The sequence below is a fragment of the Quercus suber genome, unplaced genomic scaffold (assembly GCF_002906115.3).
Source record: "Quercus suber isolate HL8 unplaced genomic scaffold, Cork oak 2.0 scaffold_129, whole genome shotgun sequence".
Classification (NCBI taxonomy): domain Eukaryota; kingdom Viridiplantae; phylum Streptophyta; class Magnoliopsida; order Fagales; family Fagaceae; genus Quercus; species Quercus suber.
In genome coordinates, this window is record NW_027069592.1 from 498920 (window position 1) to 518162 (window position 19243).

Here is a 19243-nt window from a genome sequence, read left to right on the forward strand (position 1 = left end):
GACAAGGAGTCAAGGACTTGACTCACAAGCACGCAAGTTCCATAATAAAATAAAAAAGGTAAAAACTTATATATAACACATCAATTTGGAGGAGGTTAAATATGTAATTCAAGTGCTAAGCCCCATTTTCTCTCTTTTCTTCCTAGTTTTCCTTCCAAATTGGGAGGATAAAAATTTGTGGGCCCGGTGGATTTTCTTCCCCAATATTTTCCATCCTTTGTGTTTTCTCTCTTGAGTCAAATAAGGGATAACATCATTTTCTTCCATATTTTCCTCTCTTCCCTTTCCATCTCTCCTATTTTCACTCCAACCAAATGGAGCCTAAGAGAAAGAAATGTTTGAGAGAATTTTTATTGAACTTTATTGAACGAATTCATGATAGTAGAGTCAAGGACTCAATTGATTTTGAGAAGACATCGGACAAAAGTTTGAGAGAATTTTATATGATAATTTTCAAATAGGATTTGCGAGTTAGGGACTCCAAGTTTCATATATAGAGTTAGAAACTCCTCATGAAACCTGATCCTATTTGTTTTACCAACCAAAAATTCATATTTGAGAAAAGGGGAGAGAGATTTAGGGAAGAAAGGGATTGGCGAAGTTCCACATACAAACCTATTGCTGGAACTTCTTCAAGCCTCTGTGTCCTCTTAATTTATGTACTTGTTGAAATATTCTCTTTTTATTTTCTTTAAATCATTTAAAGCTTTTAATTATAGAAAATTACCAAATTGTCTCATTTTAAATAGCACATAAGTAAAAAAATGATATTACAATAAACTTATAAAGGTAATTTTGTTCATAATAAAAAAAAAAAAAAATCAATTAGGTAAAAGTGATGCAACTGGGTTGAGTTAGGTATCAATTTAGGAGTTACTAGTCCAACTAGAGGGATTAGTCCAGTTTGATAACAATTTTTATATATTTTTTCCTTTGAATCTTAGATAACAAAGATTAGAGCTCGTAGTGTTTTTGGAAGGCAAGAATTTGTACTGCTAGTTTTTAATGAATTTATTTCATTATATCTACTTAAAAAAAGAAGAAGGTTAAAAAAAAAAAAACCGAAAAAGAAAAAGCAAAAGAGAGGAATCATCGAAATTGTAAAAGCATCCCCGTCGATCCCTACTTATCTGCCATCAAATCCAACGTCCTCCATACGCCACGTCATCAATCCGTGGCTCACCCTACCCTCCAATCAATACAAACCAAAGACATCTTCACGCATACTCCGCTAGCCGTCGATTTCGACTTCAAATTCCCCCAAATCCAACAGCCCTTAAATCACCATGTCATCAATCCGCGTCTTCACCTATTCCCCAATCAAAATCAACCTAACCGCACTATATATACCAAAATACTAAACCCATCTCTTCATCGTATCAAATTCCCCAACAGATTCTCTTTCTCTCCGAATTCTTTGTTCGTGTTTGTTTACCCAGGAAAAAAAACCAAGAAAATTCCGATGGCACCCAAGGCCGAGAAAAAGCCCGCTGAGAAGAAGCCCGCCTCCGAGAAACCCACGGAGGAGAAGAAATCCGCAGTCGCCGAGAAAGCCCCGGCGGAGAAGAAGCCCAAGGCCGGGAAGAAGCTTCCCAAGGAAGGTGGAGCCGGCGCCGGAGACAAGAAGAAGAAGCGCGTGAAGAAGAGCGTGGAAACCTACAAGATCTACATCTTCAAGGTCCTGAAGCAAGTCCACCCAGACATCGGGATCTCCAGCAAGGCCATGGGGATCATGAACAGCTTCATCAACGATATCTTCGAGAAGCTCGCTCAGGAGGCTTCGCGTTTGGCTCGTTACAACAAGAAGCCAACCATTACTTCTCGGGAGATTCAAACCGCTGTTCGTTTGGTCTTGCCTGGTGAACTCGCCAAGCACGCCGTGTCCGAGGGGACCAAGGCGGTGACAAAGTTTACAAGCTCTTGAATAGAATGATTTGGTATTGCTTGGGTTTCGGGCATGACTTTTTTTCATTTTGTGATTAGGGTTAGGGTTTCGGTGGTGCTTTCTAATATGATGTCGTTTTATGTTTTTTTTTTTTTTTGAGTAATATTAGTTGAACCTAATGTAAGTACTGATATGATTTTTAATTGGAAATGGAAATGCTTTACCCACATTGATTTCTGTTTTTATATTTGACTATTGGTGATATCTATGTTAAATGTTTGGTATATTCAATCTATAATTGATTCCTGTGTTCGTTAAGTTTTTTGCCCATTGAGGAATTTACTGCGTCTGTGGTGAATGCTGTGATTATGGTTTGTTTTATTTAATCAAAGAAATCTTTTTTTTGTTTTTGTTTTTTTTGGTGGGTTAGTCTTTCAGGATTGTTTGGATTTTTTTCTTTTTATTTTTTTTGGGGGGGGGGGGGTGGTGGGTTAGTCTTTCAGGATTGTTTGGTGATTCTGTGAATGAAACGCTGCAGATGTTGGTTTGAAGTAGGTAGATGCATTTGATAAGAAATGAGTGTGTGCGTTTAATAGATGCCTTTTAGTTTGTATGTGTGGTGGTGATTACAATTGCAGGAATGATTGGAAAAATAAGATTCTATCTGTCTAATTTAAGCCGAGTGCACGTATCAACTAATGGAGAGATTACCTTGTTTGTCTATTTATGCATTTAATTTTAATTTTTATGAATTGGGATCTATCTTATGCTGATTCTGTTGTATAAGCCATTTTATGTGTGCATGTTTTTATTTATTTATTTATTTTATCATGATTGCAATGACTTTCTTCCCTCTTCTATATATATATATATATTTGAGATTGTCAGAAGTGGGAATTACATTTGGTTGTTTGGTTTTCACAATTGAAAGTCATCTTGAAGCATATGCATTTCTTCCCAGGAGTTTATTTACATTCTTTGATAAGATTCTTCCTATATTAATTACGTTATATTCACAAAAAATAAATCACCTCAATGAGCAAAAATATTTCTCTGGACCTTTCTTTTCTCATGATCCGATACATTCATGACATTTCTATGAGAAAATTAATTCAAAAAAAGATTGTTGTTTGTTTGTTTTTTTTTTTAAACTTAATGTTGGTCACCTGAAATGTTATACAATCCATTATGACAGGAGTGGATTAGGTTCTCTGATGAATTCTCTGTTCTGCTGTAGTTTATAAAAAAACTTTTGTCTTAGGGAACGGCTGAAATAGTCTTCTCCAGACTAGGAGATGCTGTGGTTGCTGTCAAGAAGTACAACAATGTCCAGCTTGATGGGAAACCAATGAAGATAGAGATTGTGGGTGTAAACATTGCGACACCTACTGCAGCTAATGGCACTGTTGGAAATTTAAATGGGATTCCTAGAGGGTATGCACGATCTAACAAATAACTCTCTGCTAATGTTCTTTTGCATATTGGTTCTTGTGTTGTCAGGTTTCCTGTTTGCTTTATTTGGCATGGCCCATCTGCTCATTCATTATCATTATTAATTTTTCTCGTCTACGGAGGGTATACTTGAAATGCATTTTGGTTAGAATTTAAAACATGATTGTTTGTCTTTGCTCTATTGATCTTTTTGGCATAAAGAGTACATGGTATGCATGGGAAATATATGAAAATTAAGAGGTAGTTTTTTGTTTATTGCAATGGTTTTATGTAGAATTAACTGTAAAGCAATTACAGAACAATTTTTGTGGTATATGTGAGTTTGAGAGCTTACACTAAAAATACTATTAATACCTAAAATGCATCTAGCGCTTAAATAAACCTTTTTTAGAATTATAACCTGATGGTATGATTGTGTGAAAGATGCTGCAACTATTACCTATAGGGGCCCTAGGAAGCACGGGTGCGTTTCGAGACTCGGGTGCGGGTGCGGGACTCGGCAATTTTTGAAAAAGGTGGGTGCGGGTGCGGCGGGACTCGGCGATTAAAAAATTATTAAAAAAATTTTTATTTATATTTTTAATATATTGCTAAGCATACTTTATAAGTAGAATAACAATACACACAAATCCCACCATCGTTTTATTCATTCAATCAAAAAGATATTAGTATTACAGTAGGCACGACAGAAAATTCAGTAACTAGTCCACACTCAAAACAAAAAGCAAAATACAAAAGGCTAATAAAAATAACTAGAAACAGCAAGTGGGAAAAATTTTATGAATATTCTGAATCTAAATATATTAGGATCAATTAATTCCATGTGGGCGTTTAAGATATTAGCAAACACAGCAAACACAGCACAGAGAAGAGAGAGTGTTTGGAGTTTGGACGAAATCAGTTTTTAGCAAGCACACAAACACAGCACAAAGAAGAGAGAAATACTGAAATACTAGAAAACAAAGACTAAGGGAAGCTGTGAAGAGAGAGCACACCTGAAGGAGAGAACACGGCAGAGAGGGAGAGGCCGGAGGTGAGCCGCGGAGAGCACAGAGAGAAAGAGAGAAGAGGGACGGAGTGAGGGAGTATTTTTGAGAAGTGAAGAGTGCGTGAGACTGTGAGGGTCTGAGGGATTTTTAGGTTAGGTTCAAACGGTGCGTTTCGCACCCTTTTTTTTTTTTTTTGCCTGAACCGGAAATTTCGGATTTCGGCAGAATCGGCCGATACGGCCCGATTCACGCCGCGTCGGCGCGAGTTGGCGATGCCACGTGGCAAGACGCGTCCCGACGCGGCACGGACTCGCGGTTAGCGGCGTCCCTGCCGCGTCCCCACGTCCCGCCGTGTCTGACTCCGGTGCGGCTCCTCTGGAGCTGCGTCGGTGCTTCACAGTAGGGGCCACGTGGAAGGAGTCTCTTACCTTGGACTTGGTAGATTTTTGTGGAAGATGGACAAGAATTAAGTCTATGCTGTGCTCCTTTTGTGATGTCCATCCACTATCTGAATGTGGATACCTTTTTTCTTTTGATATTCAGAATCATGCACTAGCCTAAGGCTTTTTGGTCTGGGAGAGTTTTATATGTGCCTTCATTGTTGTAGGTGACAATGCTTGGATTCATGTGATTAAGCATATACTCCATTCATGCATTGATATTCGGAATCATTCGCTAGCCTGTGGAATCAGTTTTGTATGTGTTTTCATGGTTGAAGGTGACAATGTTTGGATTCTTGTGAAAACAAGTAGTTTTAAAGTATACACTCCATTCACACATTGATATTCAGAGGGTTTGTCTGTGGAAGGAATTTTGTATGTCTCTTCATTATTGAAGGTGACAACGCCAGGATTCTTGTGAAAATAAGCGGTTTATAAGTATATACTCCATTCGCACTGACATCAGGGTCAAGAGTTGTTGCAGGCTTGTAAATCATTTTCAATGCCAACACTCCATATTTTGTTGCTTGATGGTGAAACATTGGTGGTATGGGTTTTAGTAAATGCTTGGTTGAGGAGTCAACTCTGATCAGTCACTGGATGAAAGTACATTGAATGATTCATGTGTTGTTTTGTTGGCCAATCCAATGGCTTCTTTTATGGGAAGAGAGTGACTCTTATGTGCCTGGTTGAGGCGGGTTCCAAAATGCTTTAGTTGTTGATGGTACCAGACTCACATGAGAGCAAGAGCCTGCTTAGCTTTTGCTCTTCTTCTGATTGATTTCAGTGTTTGCAATGTGATTACCACTCTAGCTGCAGGATCATGTTTAGTACTACATTCTACATGGTAGTGCTCAGAAATGACCGACGCTGCATCTGCATTCTGAGCTTGTCGGTATTCCAAACTGAAATCCAAAAAAAGAATAGGCAATGCTAGAAATGCTTCTTTTGACTTTCAGTCTAATTATTGGATAATCTGTTCGGTTATTATGTTGTGTTAACACAAATATGGTTTGGCTTATCTCTAGTACTATTATAATTTGATATATCTTTTTGTTTGAAATATATAATGGCAATTTGTAGCAAGTTTTAATCTTACATTTTATTTAGTTTGTAGATGATGTGGTAGTTTTTCATTGATTCCAGTTAAAAAAGTACTAAATGATATTCTAGCTAAAAAAGTACTGGAGGTAAGTCAAATCTATATAAATGTCTTAAAAGAGGATGGTTCTTAGTTTGTTTTCATTGCTAAATTGTTATCACTCAACGTGGACGTCAAGGTTTAAACACCAAATTTTTAACTTTTTGAAAACGTCGGTGTTGTGTTGTGTGTATTTAAGGGTGAGTTTGGTTTAGCTTTTTGTAAAAGTGTATAATGAAAAAATTGAGTTTTTAAAAAGTGCATAATGAAAAAGTACATTTTCAAAAAGCTGAGTGTTTAGTAAAAGTTGTTAAAAGTACTTTTTGAAAAAGTTGAGTGTTTGTCTAGCACTTATAAAAGTGGCAGTTTGAAGGATAAATTACCAAAAAGGACAATGTACATATAAGAGAGTTTGTTTCATACTTTTTTTTTTTTGGGATATGAGTTTGTTTCATACTTAAATTAACTACTTCATCATACTTAAATCAATTTTTCTCTTTCTAAAAAAATAATTTTTTTCTCACAAATATTAGCTAATAATAACCTACCACTTAAGATTTATTGTGAAAGTATCGTGAAAATATTGTGATAAAAATTGATGTTGATTTTAATTTAATGTACTATTAAAATTATTTTTTTCTCATCAATATTAGCTAATAATAACCGATTACTTAAGATTTATTGTGAAAGTATTGTAAAAATATTGTGATAAAAATTGATGTTGATTTTAATTTTAACGTATTATTAAAATTATTTTTTTCTTTTTCTAAAAGAATTATTTTTTTCTCACCAATATTAGCTAATACTAACTTACCACTTAAGATTTATTGTAAAAAAATTGTGAAAAAATTGTGATAACGTTTCTTTTTTTTCCCTCATTTTTTATCCTCCACCCACGGCATTTTTTTCTCTTTTTTTTCTCTCCCTCTTTTTTTCTCCTCCACATACATGCCCTTGCTCTTTTCTTTTTTATCCTTCTTTTCTCCTTTATTTTCCCTGCCATTCCTCCAAACTCCATAACGTTCCAAGCTCTCCTTCTTCCTCTCTTCTTTCTTTCTTTCTCCTTTTTTTTTTTTTTTTTGCCGTCATTTACAACGTCCACGAACGTTCCAAGCTATTCGATGGTCGTTTACGTTTCTTCGCGGCGGTGGTTGTGAAGGTGGCGGTGGCCGTGGTGGAGGAGTCGCGAGTGGTTGTTGGGATTTGGAGGGTCCCTCCGACGGAGACGGCGATGGCAAGACTGTTTCGGTGTCGATCGTTGCAATGATTGCGTTCTCGGCATGTTCTGAGAGCCACCAGAACTCATGACTCTTCAACTTCTTCTCCACCGGAACTCATCCACTGCAAGTCTGCAAGATGGGTACAAACTCCATTTGAAAGATTTTGCAATATTCTGATTTTTTTTTGGTTTTGCATTTTGAGGAATCCTAATTTGCAAGGAATTAAATTTTTTTTTTTCCTTAGCTGATTTGGGAATTTGTTATAGATTTTTTTGTGTTCGGATTTGAAAATTTGTTATTGAGAGGGCAGAGGATTTTTTTTGTGTTTGGATTTGGAAATTTGTTATAGATTTTTTTTTGTGTTTGGATTTTTTTGTGTTAGATTCCGATTTTGAGATTTTTTCTGATCTACCTGTGGATCTTTCCTATTCTGGAGGCTGATTGCCTTGGAACGTATTGCTATAGGCAGTGTACTGATTCTGTGTTTTCTGTTTAGCTTTTATGAAATTCCTTTTTCTTCCCAAAAAAAAAAAAAAAGTTGTGCTTGAGACTCTGAAGGGCAATTTGGTAATTGATGTCACCCCCAATAGATATATATCAAACGCCCACACCAGCTTTTACAAAATGGACCGAAGCTCTTCCATAACTCAAACGCGCATTTCTTCATAAATATAAAACGCAACTTTGGTCAAAAAGTTGCGTTTTATACTCACCAAACGTTGAACTTGGGCTGGTTTTTTTTAAAAAGCCAACTTTTGGGCTCAAAACACCCAAACAAACGGGCACTAAGTTGGCTTAATTTGAACTCAACTAATACTAGCATAAATATGCTCATATGTTCATGGAACACTAAAAATTGGGAAAGGATCTCCACATTAGTTTTTACAAAGCAGTAAGGCTATCGTTCAAGTAGAAGCAACGGAGTATTGCCTTAGTATTCTACTACAATACAACAACTTTTGTCACAAATAGCTAGTTAACCTGTTACTTTCACATGAGCCCTTAACATTTTTTTTCGCTGTTCACAAGTTTGCCATATGGGCAATTGTGACAAAAGTTGTGTTTTATATGGTCTTCAAAAATTTGTTGCCTGTAATCATTGTAATGTAACTTAGCAAACACGTTCATGTTAAAGCGTTAATGATTTGTTTGCTGGTATTTCATAGTATGTCACGAGTGGGAAGATAAACCTGGCCATGGAGTATTGCCTGTAATGTGTCCTAAATATGAACAAAATGAAACCTGTTGGTGAATTTTCTTTCAAAATTCGTTAGAGATATTTTGCCCTCATTACCTGTTCCTTTTCTTGTCAGTGTTCCTGTTTCGTTGCCAAGGAATTGAGAAAATCAAAGAAAATAGAATTCATTCTCACGCCCTCAAAATCGTCTGGTTTTAGCACTGACATCACACTATTCGCACAACTAAATTCACCATCCAAAAATTAATCCTCCAAGTGGAAAAAGAGGTGAACTACAAATTTAAGATGGAGAGATGTCAGCTTCCCCAATCCGAACCCCAAATAGAAAACCCGTAACATTTTTTCCCCATCACAAAAAACAAGCACTCAAATCATACTCATTTAATACTATCCCAATGTTTCATTTTGATCCAAACTAGAGATTTAAATGTAGCAATTTAAACTTCACAAACTAAATCACACATATATTTAGATTCTCAAAAAAAAAAAAAAAAAAAAAATCACGCATAGGGGGGGGGGATGCTAAAAGGGAGAGAGTAGATGTGGTGCAAAGCTTAAAAAAAAATGATCAGTGGTACTCCCAAAAAATACTGGTATTTTGGATACCAATTGATGCTGAAACGGATAAAGTAGCTAATGGTTTTGCGTATAATGTAAGTATTTCAACATGAAACACCGGACTCATTAGTCTGGATGGTACCTCCTTATGCACTAATAGAATAGAGAAACAATAGAATGATATGTTCAGAGTTCATAACTGACCCTAAAACCATCAGACTCATTAGTCGGGATGGTACTTCCCTGCTCACTAAATGCATGGGAATTGCCAGAGCCTTGGTTCAAGCCATATGGGGCGCAACATACTAGTAATTATATTTTTAACCATTTTAAATAAATAAATAATAACTTAACAACACTTTTAATTATAATACAAGCAGATAGCTTTATAAAATGATTAAAAATTATTTTATCAATCAAAAGGGTGACTATGTAGAATAAAATATTGGGCCCTAGAATAATTTGAGAGAAAACTACATAAGAGTTGACAATGAGGAAGCAGGTAAAGCTTGTTAAGCTTTTGTTTGATTACACATTCGTTTTGCTATATGAGAGGAGTTGTGAGAGGCACTCCTTTCTTTCTCTCTTCTCTCCTCTCTTAGGTGGTAACTCATGGAATGATTCCATGAGAACTTCCTCTCTCCTAGCATGTGGAACTTACAAATATATAGAAAATCACATATTGTGAGAAAGTGACTTCATGGAGTTGCAACATAATAAGATGATCCTCTCCTCTCCCCAAGCATACCCTTAAACATTTCACTAAACTAAAGATAAACTTAATTATTTTATGCATTGCGTAAGTAACAAAATATATCAATGAGAAAATGACATTCTACAAACAAATCAAATTTATAGTAAATTCTATCTAAAGATGCTTTTTGGTTTCCACAACTTCTTAAAATTTGGAAACTAAGCCGTGGAGTTTGGAACCATCCTTTCCCCTTGAGTGATTCTAGGACCAAAACCTATTTCATAACTTTTTGCCACAACTCTAACGTGACAGATTGTGAATTGTTGACTATCACTTACACGTGAACCCACTATTTTTTCTTCATTATTCAGACTCTGCAGTATCACAATTGTGACAAAGAAGTTGTGTAATAGTTTGTGGTACTATATTTTTTTCCCTCCCTCCATGAAGTACAAGTCTCAAGGTTAAGTGGCTTCTGGATCAAATGGGAGTATAGGACCAAACCAATATAGTGATAGTCTTTCTTGTAACGAAGCCACTATAGTCTCCTTGAAATGCATTTTGCAGCAGAAAAACTAAGCTACAGTAATATGACACCAAACCATTAGAGTACCAGTTTCCTATGAAAACCGTAAAACTTATTACTCCCTTGAAGCCCAAGTTTGCAAAACTTACTCCCTTCAAACCCAAACTAAACTGATATGAAGAAGAAAATGCTAAGCAGAAATACATATCAATCAGACACAAGAAAGTGAAAAGCTCACAAAGCCTACACGGAGAAGCAAAAAAGCCATTCCCATTTAGAAGGCTTATGCTCAACACACAGTCATGACTTGAGGAAATTTGAGAATACAAACGTTCTGCATTAGATAACCGGAAATTAATGCACCAGGTTATTGATCATTTAAGCCCAAAAGGATGGAGGGAGGAAAGCAGACAAAGTTGAGTCCAACTTAGATTCTTGGTATAATATGAATAAATCTACTCACCAGCCCATCAATGTTCTTCTATCTACAATCTGATTCCTAGCTATCATTTTGGATAACTGAAACCTGCAGTTCTCATCCGAAAGAAATCTGTGGACCTCCCATTCATGATCTGATTCTGATGTTGAATATCTTCCTACTTCAGCCTAAAAACCCAAGACAGAAAGTGTTACAAGTATTTCAAGATTTGACTAGGTAATTTACAATATGGAAGTGATTCAAGAATGCCATCAGCACTGCACAAGTTTGTGTGAAAAAGCAAGTACCATAGTTAAGTGCTAGCCAATATCCAATTACCCACGCCAACATGTGGAGCGGAAGGGCATTAGCAATATAAGAACTAAGGTTCCCAATTTGCCACATTACTTGCTGGAAATGTAATATTCATTTAACCATCTAAGATAGAAGATCCTGGTAGATGCAATGCGCTGATGAGTTTTTTGAATCACTTACTTTCTAACGCCAAGCTTTCATACCGAGAAAATGCAGATCCCAATTGATTTTAGAGCAAGCGACATCATAAAAAACTTGTGGTCTTCCATTTCCAGATAACCCAACTGGATTAGCAACCAGCAGTTCAGTGTCTGGTCCTCAGTTGGCAATGATGACACGCAAGGGATGAAGCAAATCTACCTGAAAACGAGAACATAGTGCACTCTGTTTCTCTGGTCTAAATCATGATAGCCCATTGAATTTGGTGAGAATCGACCAGAAGCTATCTGAACAAGAAGAAACAACATACAATAAATATCAGAAAACTGCAAACATGTAATCATTTGTCAGCAAAATTTGACATCCAAACTTAGGCAGTGGTTATAGGAAGACTATAAGTTTCATCAATACATATTGAGCCCAAGAAAAAAAAACCACCCAGGAGTTCACGACTATCTAGTTGACCTCAACCTCTCTCTCAAGCAAAAATAATTCAAAATCAGTGCCTTGTCTTTTATTTGTTTGATTATTATTTATTAGTGTAAAAATGGTGACCCTAGAAGCAAGTTGGACAGACTATTGGCTCACAGGAACAACAGATATTTGGAACAGTTCACTCATGGTTTGCTAACACCACATGGCAAAACCATATCAGTAGCTAACCTTGATAGGATAATCAAGATGACCTAGTCATAGTTAAAGACACTGGGAGCCCAAGGCCAATGGCTAATCTGTCAACTTGGATTATAGCAAATCAAGTAATGTATTTCCGTATAAAGTAAAACAACATGGGAGGAGGGCCAGCCTAGTCAGGGATACCTAGGATCCAAACTGAAACATTAGAATAACATCCCCACAACAGATTTGAGTTAAAAAGTAGTCTGTCAAAATAATCTTGGTGAAAGATATAAATCCATACCTGGATATTGCAGTCTTTCAAGGTTCTCATGATGTCATATAGGAGACCCTTGTGATCAGCACAATGTATTTGAAGTAACGTGTGAGCTGGGCTCAATGAATTGTCTACTGTGACACTAGCCTTCTTCAATTTTGACATATCTGGACCAAGAGCTTGAGAGCAGATTTCGTTGTCTGATAATTCATACCCAAATAGCTCCTCAGCTACCTCAGGAGAAAGAGAGGAAATTCCCTGAGGCCATTCATACTCAGTACCTGCCAGCTGAAGTTCACAGCTGATACATGATTCTCCCAAAACAGCATGCAATTGTTCGAGTGTCTCATCTTGTCGCTTCTTTGTGTGTAGAATCTCCCTGAATTGAAATAGTAGATGTGAGTGAAAAAACCATCAAGTTTCACCTTGAGTGATTGTTACATTTGAAAAAAATATCAACAAATAACAACAATAATAATAAGCTCTAATCAATCAGAATGAGGACAGCAATTTAGTCCCATCAATTCTTGTCAGTTCCCTGATTTCTTTGACACATATGGTATATTTTATTTCCAGATGCCCAGGAAAAATAATTACTTGGTTAGCAAAAGTGGAAAGAAAAGTTTAAAAACTGAACATGGAGAAAGCGGGAAAAAGTGGAGGATAGGTACAAAAAAATACTGTACCATTGACATTAGGGAGCTTAAATCTATATCCTAGATGTAGAAAGACAAAAAAGAAAATACAACTTTATTAAAACCATATTTGGATGCTAATTTGGGAATCACATAAAAAAATGGGAATCAGCAGAGTGAGCATGCAATCCAATGATGAGAAAGGCCTGTAATGAAGATGACAGACCACATCACATTTATTTCCTTTAGGCCAAAAGTGGACAATATTATTAAATGGCCCAGAGGAAGGAAATTCTAGACATGATGTTCATTATGTGACAGAAGCCTGCTAATACAGTCAATGACTTTAATAACTCCTCGTAATCAAATCAAATGCATATCAAGAGACAATTCCACCTTGTATCACCATCATTATCATAATAATAATTATAATATCAAACCCCAAAACAAAACCTCTCATGTTATCTGTTATGAAGAAGAGGTCAAGAACACTGCCATCCGGGGTTGTCATCACTTTTACCCTTTGCATTGTAAGCTCAAGCTCACAGAGAACCTGGGTAACACACAGACACACAGACACAAATAAAGCTGCTGCATTAGAACCACACAGACACACAAATAAAGAAACTAAAGGGCACTAGAAGAATTAAAGAGAATCATTGTTACCATGTAGTAATCCTTTTCGATCAAGGCTAAAAAACTTCATTAGGTAAACCGGAGAAGATGTGGAGTGTGTAGATGATTGGTCCAAGTAAAATGACACCATACACGATGGGCATACAGATACAAGACGGTTTTTTAAATTCGACCATCTCAAGATGAGTGAATTGGATTGAGGAACTACCCATAACACTTTGTAGCACCATATCCCATCAGTAGAAACATCTACAACCAAAAATGGCCATAATACTATATACTGGTAAAAAACGCTTACAGCAAAACGTTGCTGCCATTCCATCAGTAAAAGATTCTTTTCATTCTCATACTGGTCATCCTCAATCAATATAGTACATTATCTATCGTTCACCTCCTGGTTTATAAGCGTAATTATGTACAGAAAGAATTTAGTCATCTATTTCTAGCAATGCAGGTAGTTAGATCTAGTTACATGAGCCCAAGGTCAAAGCTCATGGTTCTTCTATGGTAAATAAAAGAGCTCTGGTATTATGTCACAGAGACTGTCAATCAACTTCAACAATGCACGTAACAGAAATTATTCTTGAGCATGACTATGTTGAAAGAACTGAACTTTTTAAGCAAGTTCCATGAATAAGAGTGTTATATGTGACCCGATTTGGCATCACCCCTCTTCTTATCATGTCATCACGCAATTCAAATGCCTTGGTGAGTTCTCCAGTAACACAGCAACCATATATCATAAAATTATATGCTAATGTATCTGGCTTAAGACCTTTGTTTAGCATAGTGTTCCACAACTTAATAGCTTCCTGTAAATGACCCCTTCTACAGTACTCATAGATAAATGTTGAATAGGTAATGCAATCAGGAAAAATACCATTGTCAGTCATTCCAACAAGGAGCTCAGTGGCGTCCTGAATCTTACCCAATTTGCAGAAACCACGGATAAGTATATTATATGTGACAGTGTTGGCTAGAAACCCTTTAAGCATTGCATTGTGCAGCTGTATAGCTTCCTCCATATTTCCTTCCTTTGTAAGGTGGTCAAGGAAACAACCATATGTGAGCTGATTGGGAAGGGCATTGCCAATCAGCATTTCCTTTAAAAGAAACTCTGCCTTATCCATATTTCCTGCCTTACATAAACCATTTATCAAGGCAGTATATGTCACCACATTAGGAAAGCATCCCTCAGAAACCATCAAATCCCAAAACCCAAAAGCCTCCTTAAGGTTTCCAGCTTTGCCATATGCATCTATCATACTTGTATATATTACTTCATCAGGCTTTAGTCCGTAATCATGCATCTCCTTCAAGAGACCAAATAATTTTCTTGTATCATGCTGCTTTAGAGTTCCGCAAATGAGTACTGTATAACACACAAGATCCATGTCTACTCCTCTATCAACCATCTGACGACAAGTAACCAATGCATCCTTTAACCTTCCCTCCTTGCAGTAACCATGTAAAAGTGCCCCATAACATATCACGTTTAACTTATGATTCTTTTTGTGAAGTTCATCCACGAATTCTTTGGCTTCAGAAACTCTACCTAAAGAACAAAGACCACTAATTAGGGGCCTAAATGTGTATGTATCTGGTTCAAGACCCTTCTCAACCATTTCATCAAGCAATTCAAAGGCTCTTACTGTGTTACCATTCATACAGTGACCCTCTATCAGAACATTATAAGTCACCTCATTTGGCATAATGTTACGCTCAACCATTTCATCAAACAAATTACCCGCTTCGGTCATCATATTTGTACAACAGAAACCAGAAATAAGTGCAGTTAAGGTGTAAGTATTAGGTGCAATGCCCTTCCCAGTCATCTCATGATACAACCTAAATGCCTTGTGCAATTCTCCTTCTCTGCAGTATCCACTTATTAGTGATGTATAGGTTGCAACTGTTGGCACCACTCCTTTAACAATCATCTCACCAAAAAGAAACTCCGCTTCATCCAATTTCCCAAACTTGCATTCCCCACTAATCAAAGAATTGTAAGAATACATAGTACCTCTTACACCGGCCTCCGACATCTTACCTAAGTAACAATATGCAACATCCAATTTTCCTCTTCTGCAGAAGGAATCAATTAAAATAGAATAAGTGACATCATTTGGGAACAAACCATTCTCACCCATGTTATTAAAAAGTAACTCTGCTTCATCCAATTTCTCTTCTTTGCACAAAGAATTGATCAAGGCATTATAAACAAATAGATTAGGCACCACTCCAATTCTCCCCACCCTATTTACAATGTCATAAGCATCTTCAATCTTCCTCTTCCTCCGCAACCCCTCCACAATTCCCGAAAGAGCAGCTTCACTTGGTACAAACCCCAACTCAATCATTTCATTCATCAAATCCACCCCAGCCTCAAACTCTTGCACTCTGCACAAACCAAGCACTAATGTACAATATGTGACCACATCCGCTTTCAATCCTTTCCCTCTCAACAAATTCTTAATCTCAACAGCCTCCCAAGCTCTTTGGCTCTTGCAGAGCCCATGAATCAACACATTATACATCACAACACCCAAATTACATCCATTCAACTCTGCCTGCCGAATCATTTCCTTAGCCCTAACAAAATCTTTCAATTCACACAAACTCCTAACCACCACAGTGTATATATAAACATCGGGCTGAAGACCCACATTCACAAACAGATTGAACAACTCCAAAACCGTATTGAATTGCCTAATTCTCACTAGCCCATTTAAAAGGGCACTCAAAGTTCTAACTTCAGGCAACAAATTATTCTCTTTCATTAGCTTTACGACCACGACAGCATCCAATAATCTCTTATTTTGCACATAATTCTGGATCAACAAATCAAAACCCGAACTGGAAGAGAATTTAAATTCCACATAACAATTCAGAAAATGTTCAAAAACCTCTTTTGGGTCCAACCCACGAAGAGAAAGCGTTTGCAAAAGCGAAGAAGCTGGCCAAAAGAGATTGGACTGGACCAGGGAGTGGACCAAAATGCAAAACGAAGTCGTGGTGTGGTGAAAATTGTGGTGTAAGCCCAAGAAATTGAAGAACCTCAAAGCTAACCTGGAGTCATCTATGGTTTGGATCAGAACCTTCTCGACATGGTGGGGCCCCAAAGTGCTCGAAATGTAGGTGTTGTTGAGTGCGATTTTCCAGCTCTGGTTTCCTCGTACGATGTCTCCAAGGATCGAAACAAAGTGAGAGTCATTTTCGTCATTGTCTTGGGAGGTGAATTTGGAGGTAGAGAGGTTTCTTTGTTTTATGTAATGGATGGGGGAATTTGAGAGAGGTCGATGAGGAAGAGTGAGCTTCATATTGACTGGGGATTGAAACGAGAGAGTTTTAGTTTTTGCCATTTGAGGTTGCCCAGGTTCGAGCTAGTGAGGTCCGTGAAAGGAAGGGACTAAACTAACTTAGAAGTGCACTTGGGTGGAGGTAACGGGATTAGTCGAATGTCCAAGTCCAAAGCTACCCCCCAAAAAAAAAAAAAAAAAAAGGGTCTGTTTGGCAGCTTTTATATTGTATGCTACATTTTTTTTTAAAAGCACGTTTCTTTCTTCCATTTTTTTTTTTTTTTCCACTTTTCTCAATTTTTTTAAGGCACAAATATACTTTGGCCTTTTTTTAGTAAAAAATTTTCAGCAAAAAATTAGATAAGTTGTTTCCATATGAACACATAGAATCCAATGGGTAATTAAAAATATTTTAATGCGATGCCAATTTGCTTATTTTTATGCTGCCTCTTTGGAAGTTTATTGGAATTTTCAAAATGATTTTTTTGATAAAGTTAAAGAATGCCTTAAGGACGTTGGTTTATAATTGTTTTTTAATGAAAAAAAAGTAATTGATTTTGTGGGGAGTGGAAGAGTCTCCATCTAGGCCTCAAGCCCAAGAAACAATTGGGCCATGGGGAACGAACTGGGCCAAGCATGTATACTTGAAGGAAGGCCTAGGGGGCCATGGGGTATGGAAGAAAGGTAACAAGATCATCCCGAGTACCTAAAAGGAGGAGAGCAACACGGGAAAATACTTCTCGTGAAAAAGGTAGGAAGCTATCCTTACTCGAAGTGAGGTGTACGGATGATCCATGTATGGTTTCCAGAAGATGCTTGGAACCACGGGGAACTTCCAGAACAAGCAAGAAGATTGAAGATCTTCACCTTTGAATTAACGAAGGGGTCTTCACCTAACCTTTGCCGCATTGAATGCATGTGAGACAACCTGAATAGTACAAACACCCTCCAAAAGTCAGAATTTCAAGATAAGGGAAGGGAGGAAACCGATAAAGTAGAGGAAAATATCCCTAAAAATTTGGCAAGCAATAAGATAGCTATAGAGATAAGAAAAAGGAATGTACCTATAAAAAGAGGGAGATATACAAATATTGGAAGGGATTTTTGAGAGGTGGAAAAAATAGTGAAAAGAGGTGAGAGAAGGAAGAAAAGTGAGCTGTCTGAGAAAAAGAGAGAGTGTGTAACACCACGGGAAAAAGAAAATTTCTTGTTGTAACACTTTAGCTTCATTTGAAATATATGTGGTCAATGAAATCAACTGTTTGAGTTTCCCATTGTGGAGTGTTTTTCCCTATTGCTCATTTACAAATGGATTGTGTTGGACCTTTCAATTGTAATTCGTGGATTTCACCACAGGCTAGTTTTTGTTGCCCACAAATTTGTTTGACAACTTTTTATATTTCTCATAAAAGTGTTATAAAAAATTTCTTAAATAAACCCTAAGGGGTTGCCTCAATAGTTCCTAAGGCCTCATGACATCTATACACCAGAGAGTAATTAAATATTCAAAAATGGCTGGATACTCTTGTTTGAATTCGAATTTTATAAGTGATTGTGATAAGTACTAATTGTAACTTAACTAGGGCTACACACATCATGTGTTGTGCATGCAAGAGCGTGGTTGAATCCCACGTCAGTTACTGATAAAGAGGTTCAGTAATTTATAACTTATAGTCACATTTTCTCCATTTTGGCTACCTTTTTTTGGGTTTGAAGGGCCTAGGATGTTCCTTTGGTTTTTAAGAACACTTCCAAAACTTTTTGGTCATGTTCCTTTGGTCTTTGCTAAGGCAACCAAATATTATTCCTTGTTGGGGCACTATTGGAACACGAGAGACACAATAAATATTCCCAATATAGAAATGCTGCACCACTAAGTTAGGTGAAACTGAATCCAAATGCTTTTGTTTTAAAGAACACTAGGATCGTTGAATGAAGGTCTCTCAAGAGATTATAGAGGGCAATGGTTGAAACATTTTACAAGGGCAATAGGATTCACAACCACCGTATAGGCGTATTTAGGGCACTCAAAGATAGGTTGAATATGACATTGGATATGGGCATTTCTTAGTTAGACATCAAACTTGATTCCCATGTAGTTATTGAGCTAGTTAGATCAAATTGAACTCATATATTGAAAAGACGAGGGTTGGACAAAAATTGTTATTTAGTAAAATCCATTAAACATAATTTCACCCATAAGCATTTGGGCATATGAGTTTTATTGATGTGAGTAGTGCCTATTCAAGATAACGTATCTCTTAATTATAATTCATTGTTTCAAGGGAAGACCCTTTGAGTCCAACCACATTGCCTTTGTACATGAGTTTATTTTTTGTGTTTGAGAGAATATGTGTCTTTATTTATTTGTGGTTGCACTTAATAATGTATTTAGATTGCCTATGTAGTATGTACCCTTGGTAAGGATCAAGTCAATTTGTAATTCTTAAACTGAGGTTTTAGATTTAATTAAGGTCCTCAAATTTGCTTACATCATTTTTTCTCAAGGACTTCTAATTAAATCATCGACATTGAAGTCAAATATTCGGCATTTAATTAAACATGACTGGTGCATAGAAAACATAGATGCACCATTCACTTCAAACAGGATTCAGATCTTTTAGAGTTCCCAGGGTACTGTACCAAATATATTTCTTTTAAAATGAATGTCTCAGATGATGCCACATCATTAATTTAATAACAAAACCTTAAAATAATGATGCCATGTCACCTAATTAAAAAAAAATTTTGACATGTCAGATATTTTAGTATTTTTTAATTTTCAT

The 19243-nt window shown here is 36.7% G+C and overlaps 3 protein-coding genes and 1 long non-coding RNA gene across 7 annotated transcripts; 2 read left to right on the forward strand and 2 right to left on the reverse strand.

Annotated features, from left to right (window-relative positions):
* Nucleotides 1–1355: 1355 nt before the first annotated feature.
* Nucleotides 1356–2112, forward strand: LOC111988664 (histone H2B). The gene has a single exon (XM_024020450.2). It carries the CDS (start codon nt 1463–1465, stop codon nt 1922–1924), a length of 462 nt encoding a protein of 153 aa, XP_023876218.1. The 5' UTR covers nt 1356–1462; the 3' UTR covers nt 1925–2112.
* A 257-nt stretch (nt 2113–2369) lies between these two features.
* Nucleotides 2370–5852, forward strand: LOC136068694 (uncharacterized). The gene is made up of 2 exons (XR_010630015.1): nt 2370–3319; nt 4934–5852. It is a non-coding gene; the product is annotated as an uncharacterized LOC136068694 (long non-coding RNA).
* A 4263-nt stretch (nt 5853–10115) lies between these two features.
* Nucleotides 10116–13480, reverse strand: LOC111988684 (ACT domain-containing protein ACR9). The gene is made up of 9 exons (XM_065776138.1): nt 13304–13480; nt 12963–13075; nt 11915–12266; nt 11205–11282; nt 11040–11120; nt 10861–10932; nt 10567–10709; nt 10253–10346; nt 10116–10157 (listed from the first exon to the last, which is right to left on the reverse strand). Exons 1-9 carry the CDS (start codon nt 13478–13480, stop codon nt 10116–10118), a joined length of 1152 nt encoding a protein of 383 aa, XP_065632210.1.
* Nucleotides 10280–16633, reverse strand: LOC111988709 (putative pentatricopeptide repeat-containing protein At5g59900). Of its 4 annotated transcripts, none has more exons than XM_065776171.1 (6): nt 13189–16633; nt 12976–13075; nt 11915–12266; nt 11197–11282; nt 11040–11120; nt 10280–10709 (listed from the first exon to the last, which is right to left on the reverse strand). In XM_065776171.1, exon 1 carries the CDS (start codon nt 16518–16520, stop codon nt 13752–13754), a length of 2769 nt encoding a protein of 922 aa, XP_065632243.1. In that variant the 5' UTR covers nt 16521–16633; the 3' UTR covers nt 10280–10709; nt 11040–11120; nt 11197–11282; nt 11915–12266; nt 12976–13075; nt 13189–13751. The 4 variants fall into 4 exon arrangements, with proteins under 4 accessions (XP_065632243.1, XP_065632244.1, XP_023876269.1 ...); XM_065776172.1 differs by having other exon boundaries at nt 11017–11120; XM_024020501.2 differs by having other exon boundaries at nt 11040–11282.
* Nucleotides 16634–19243: the final 2610 nt, after the last annotated feature.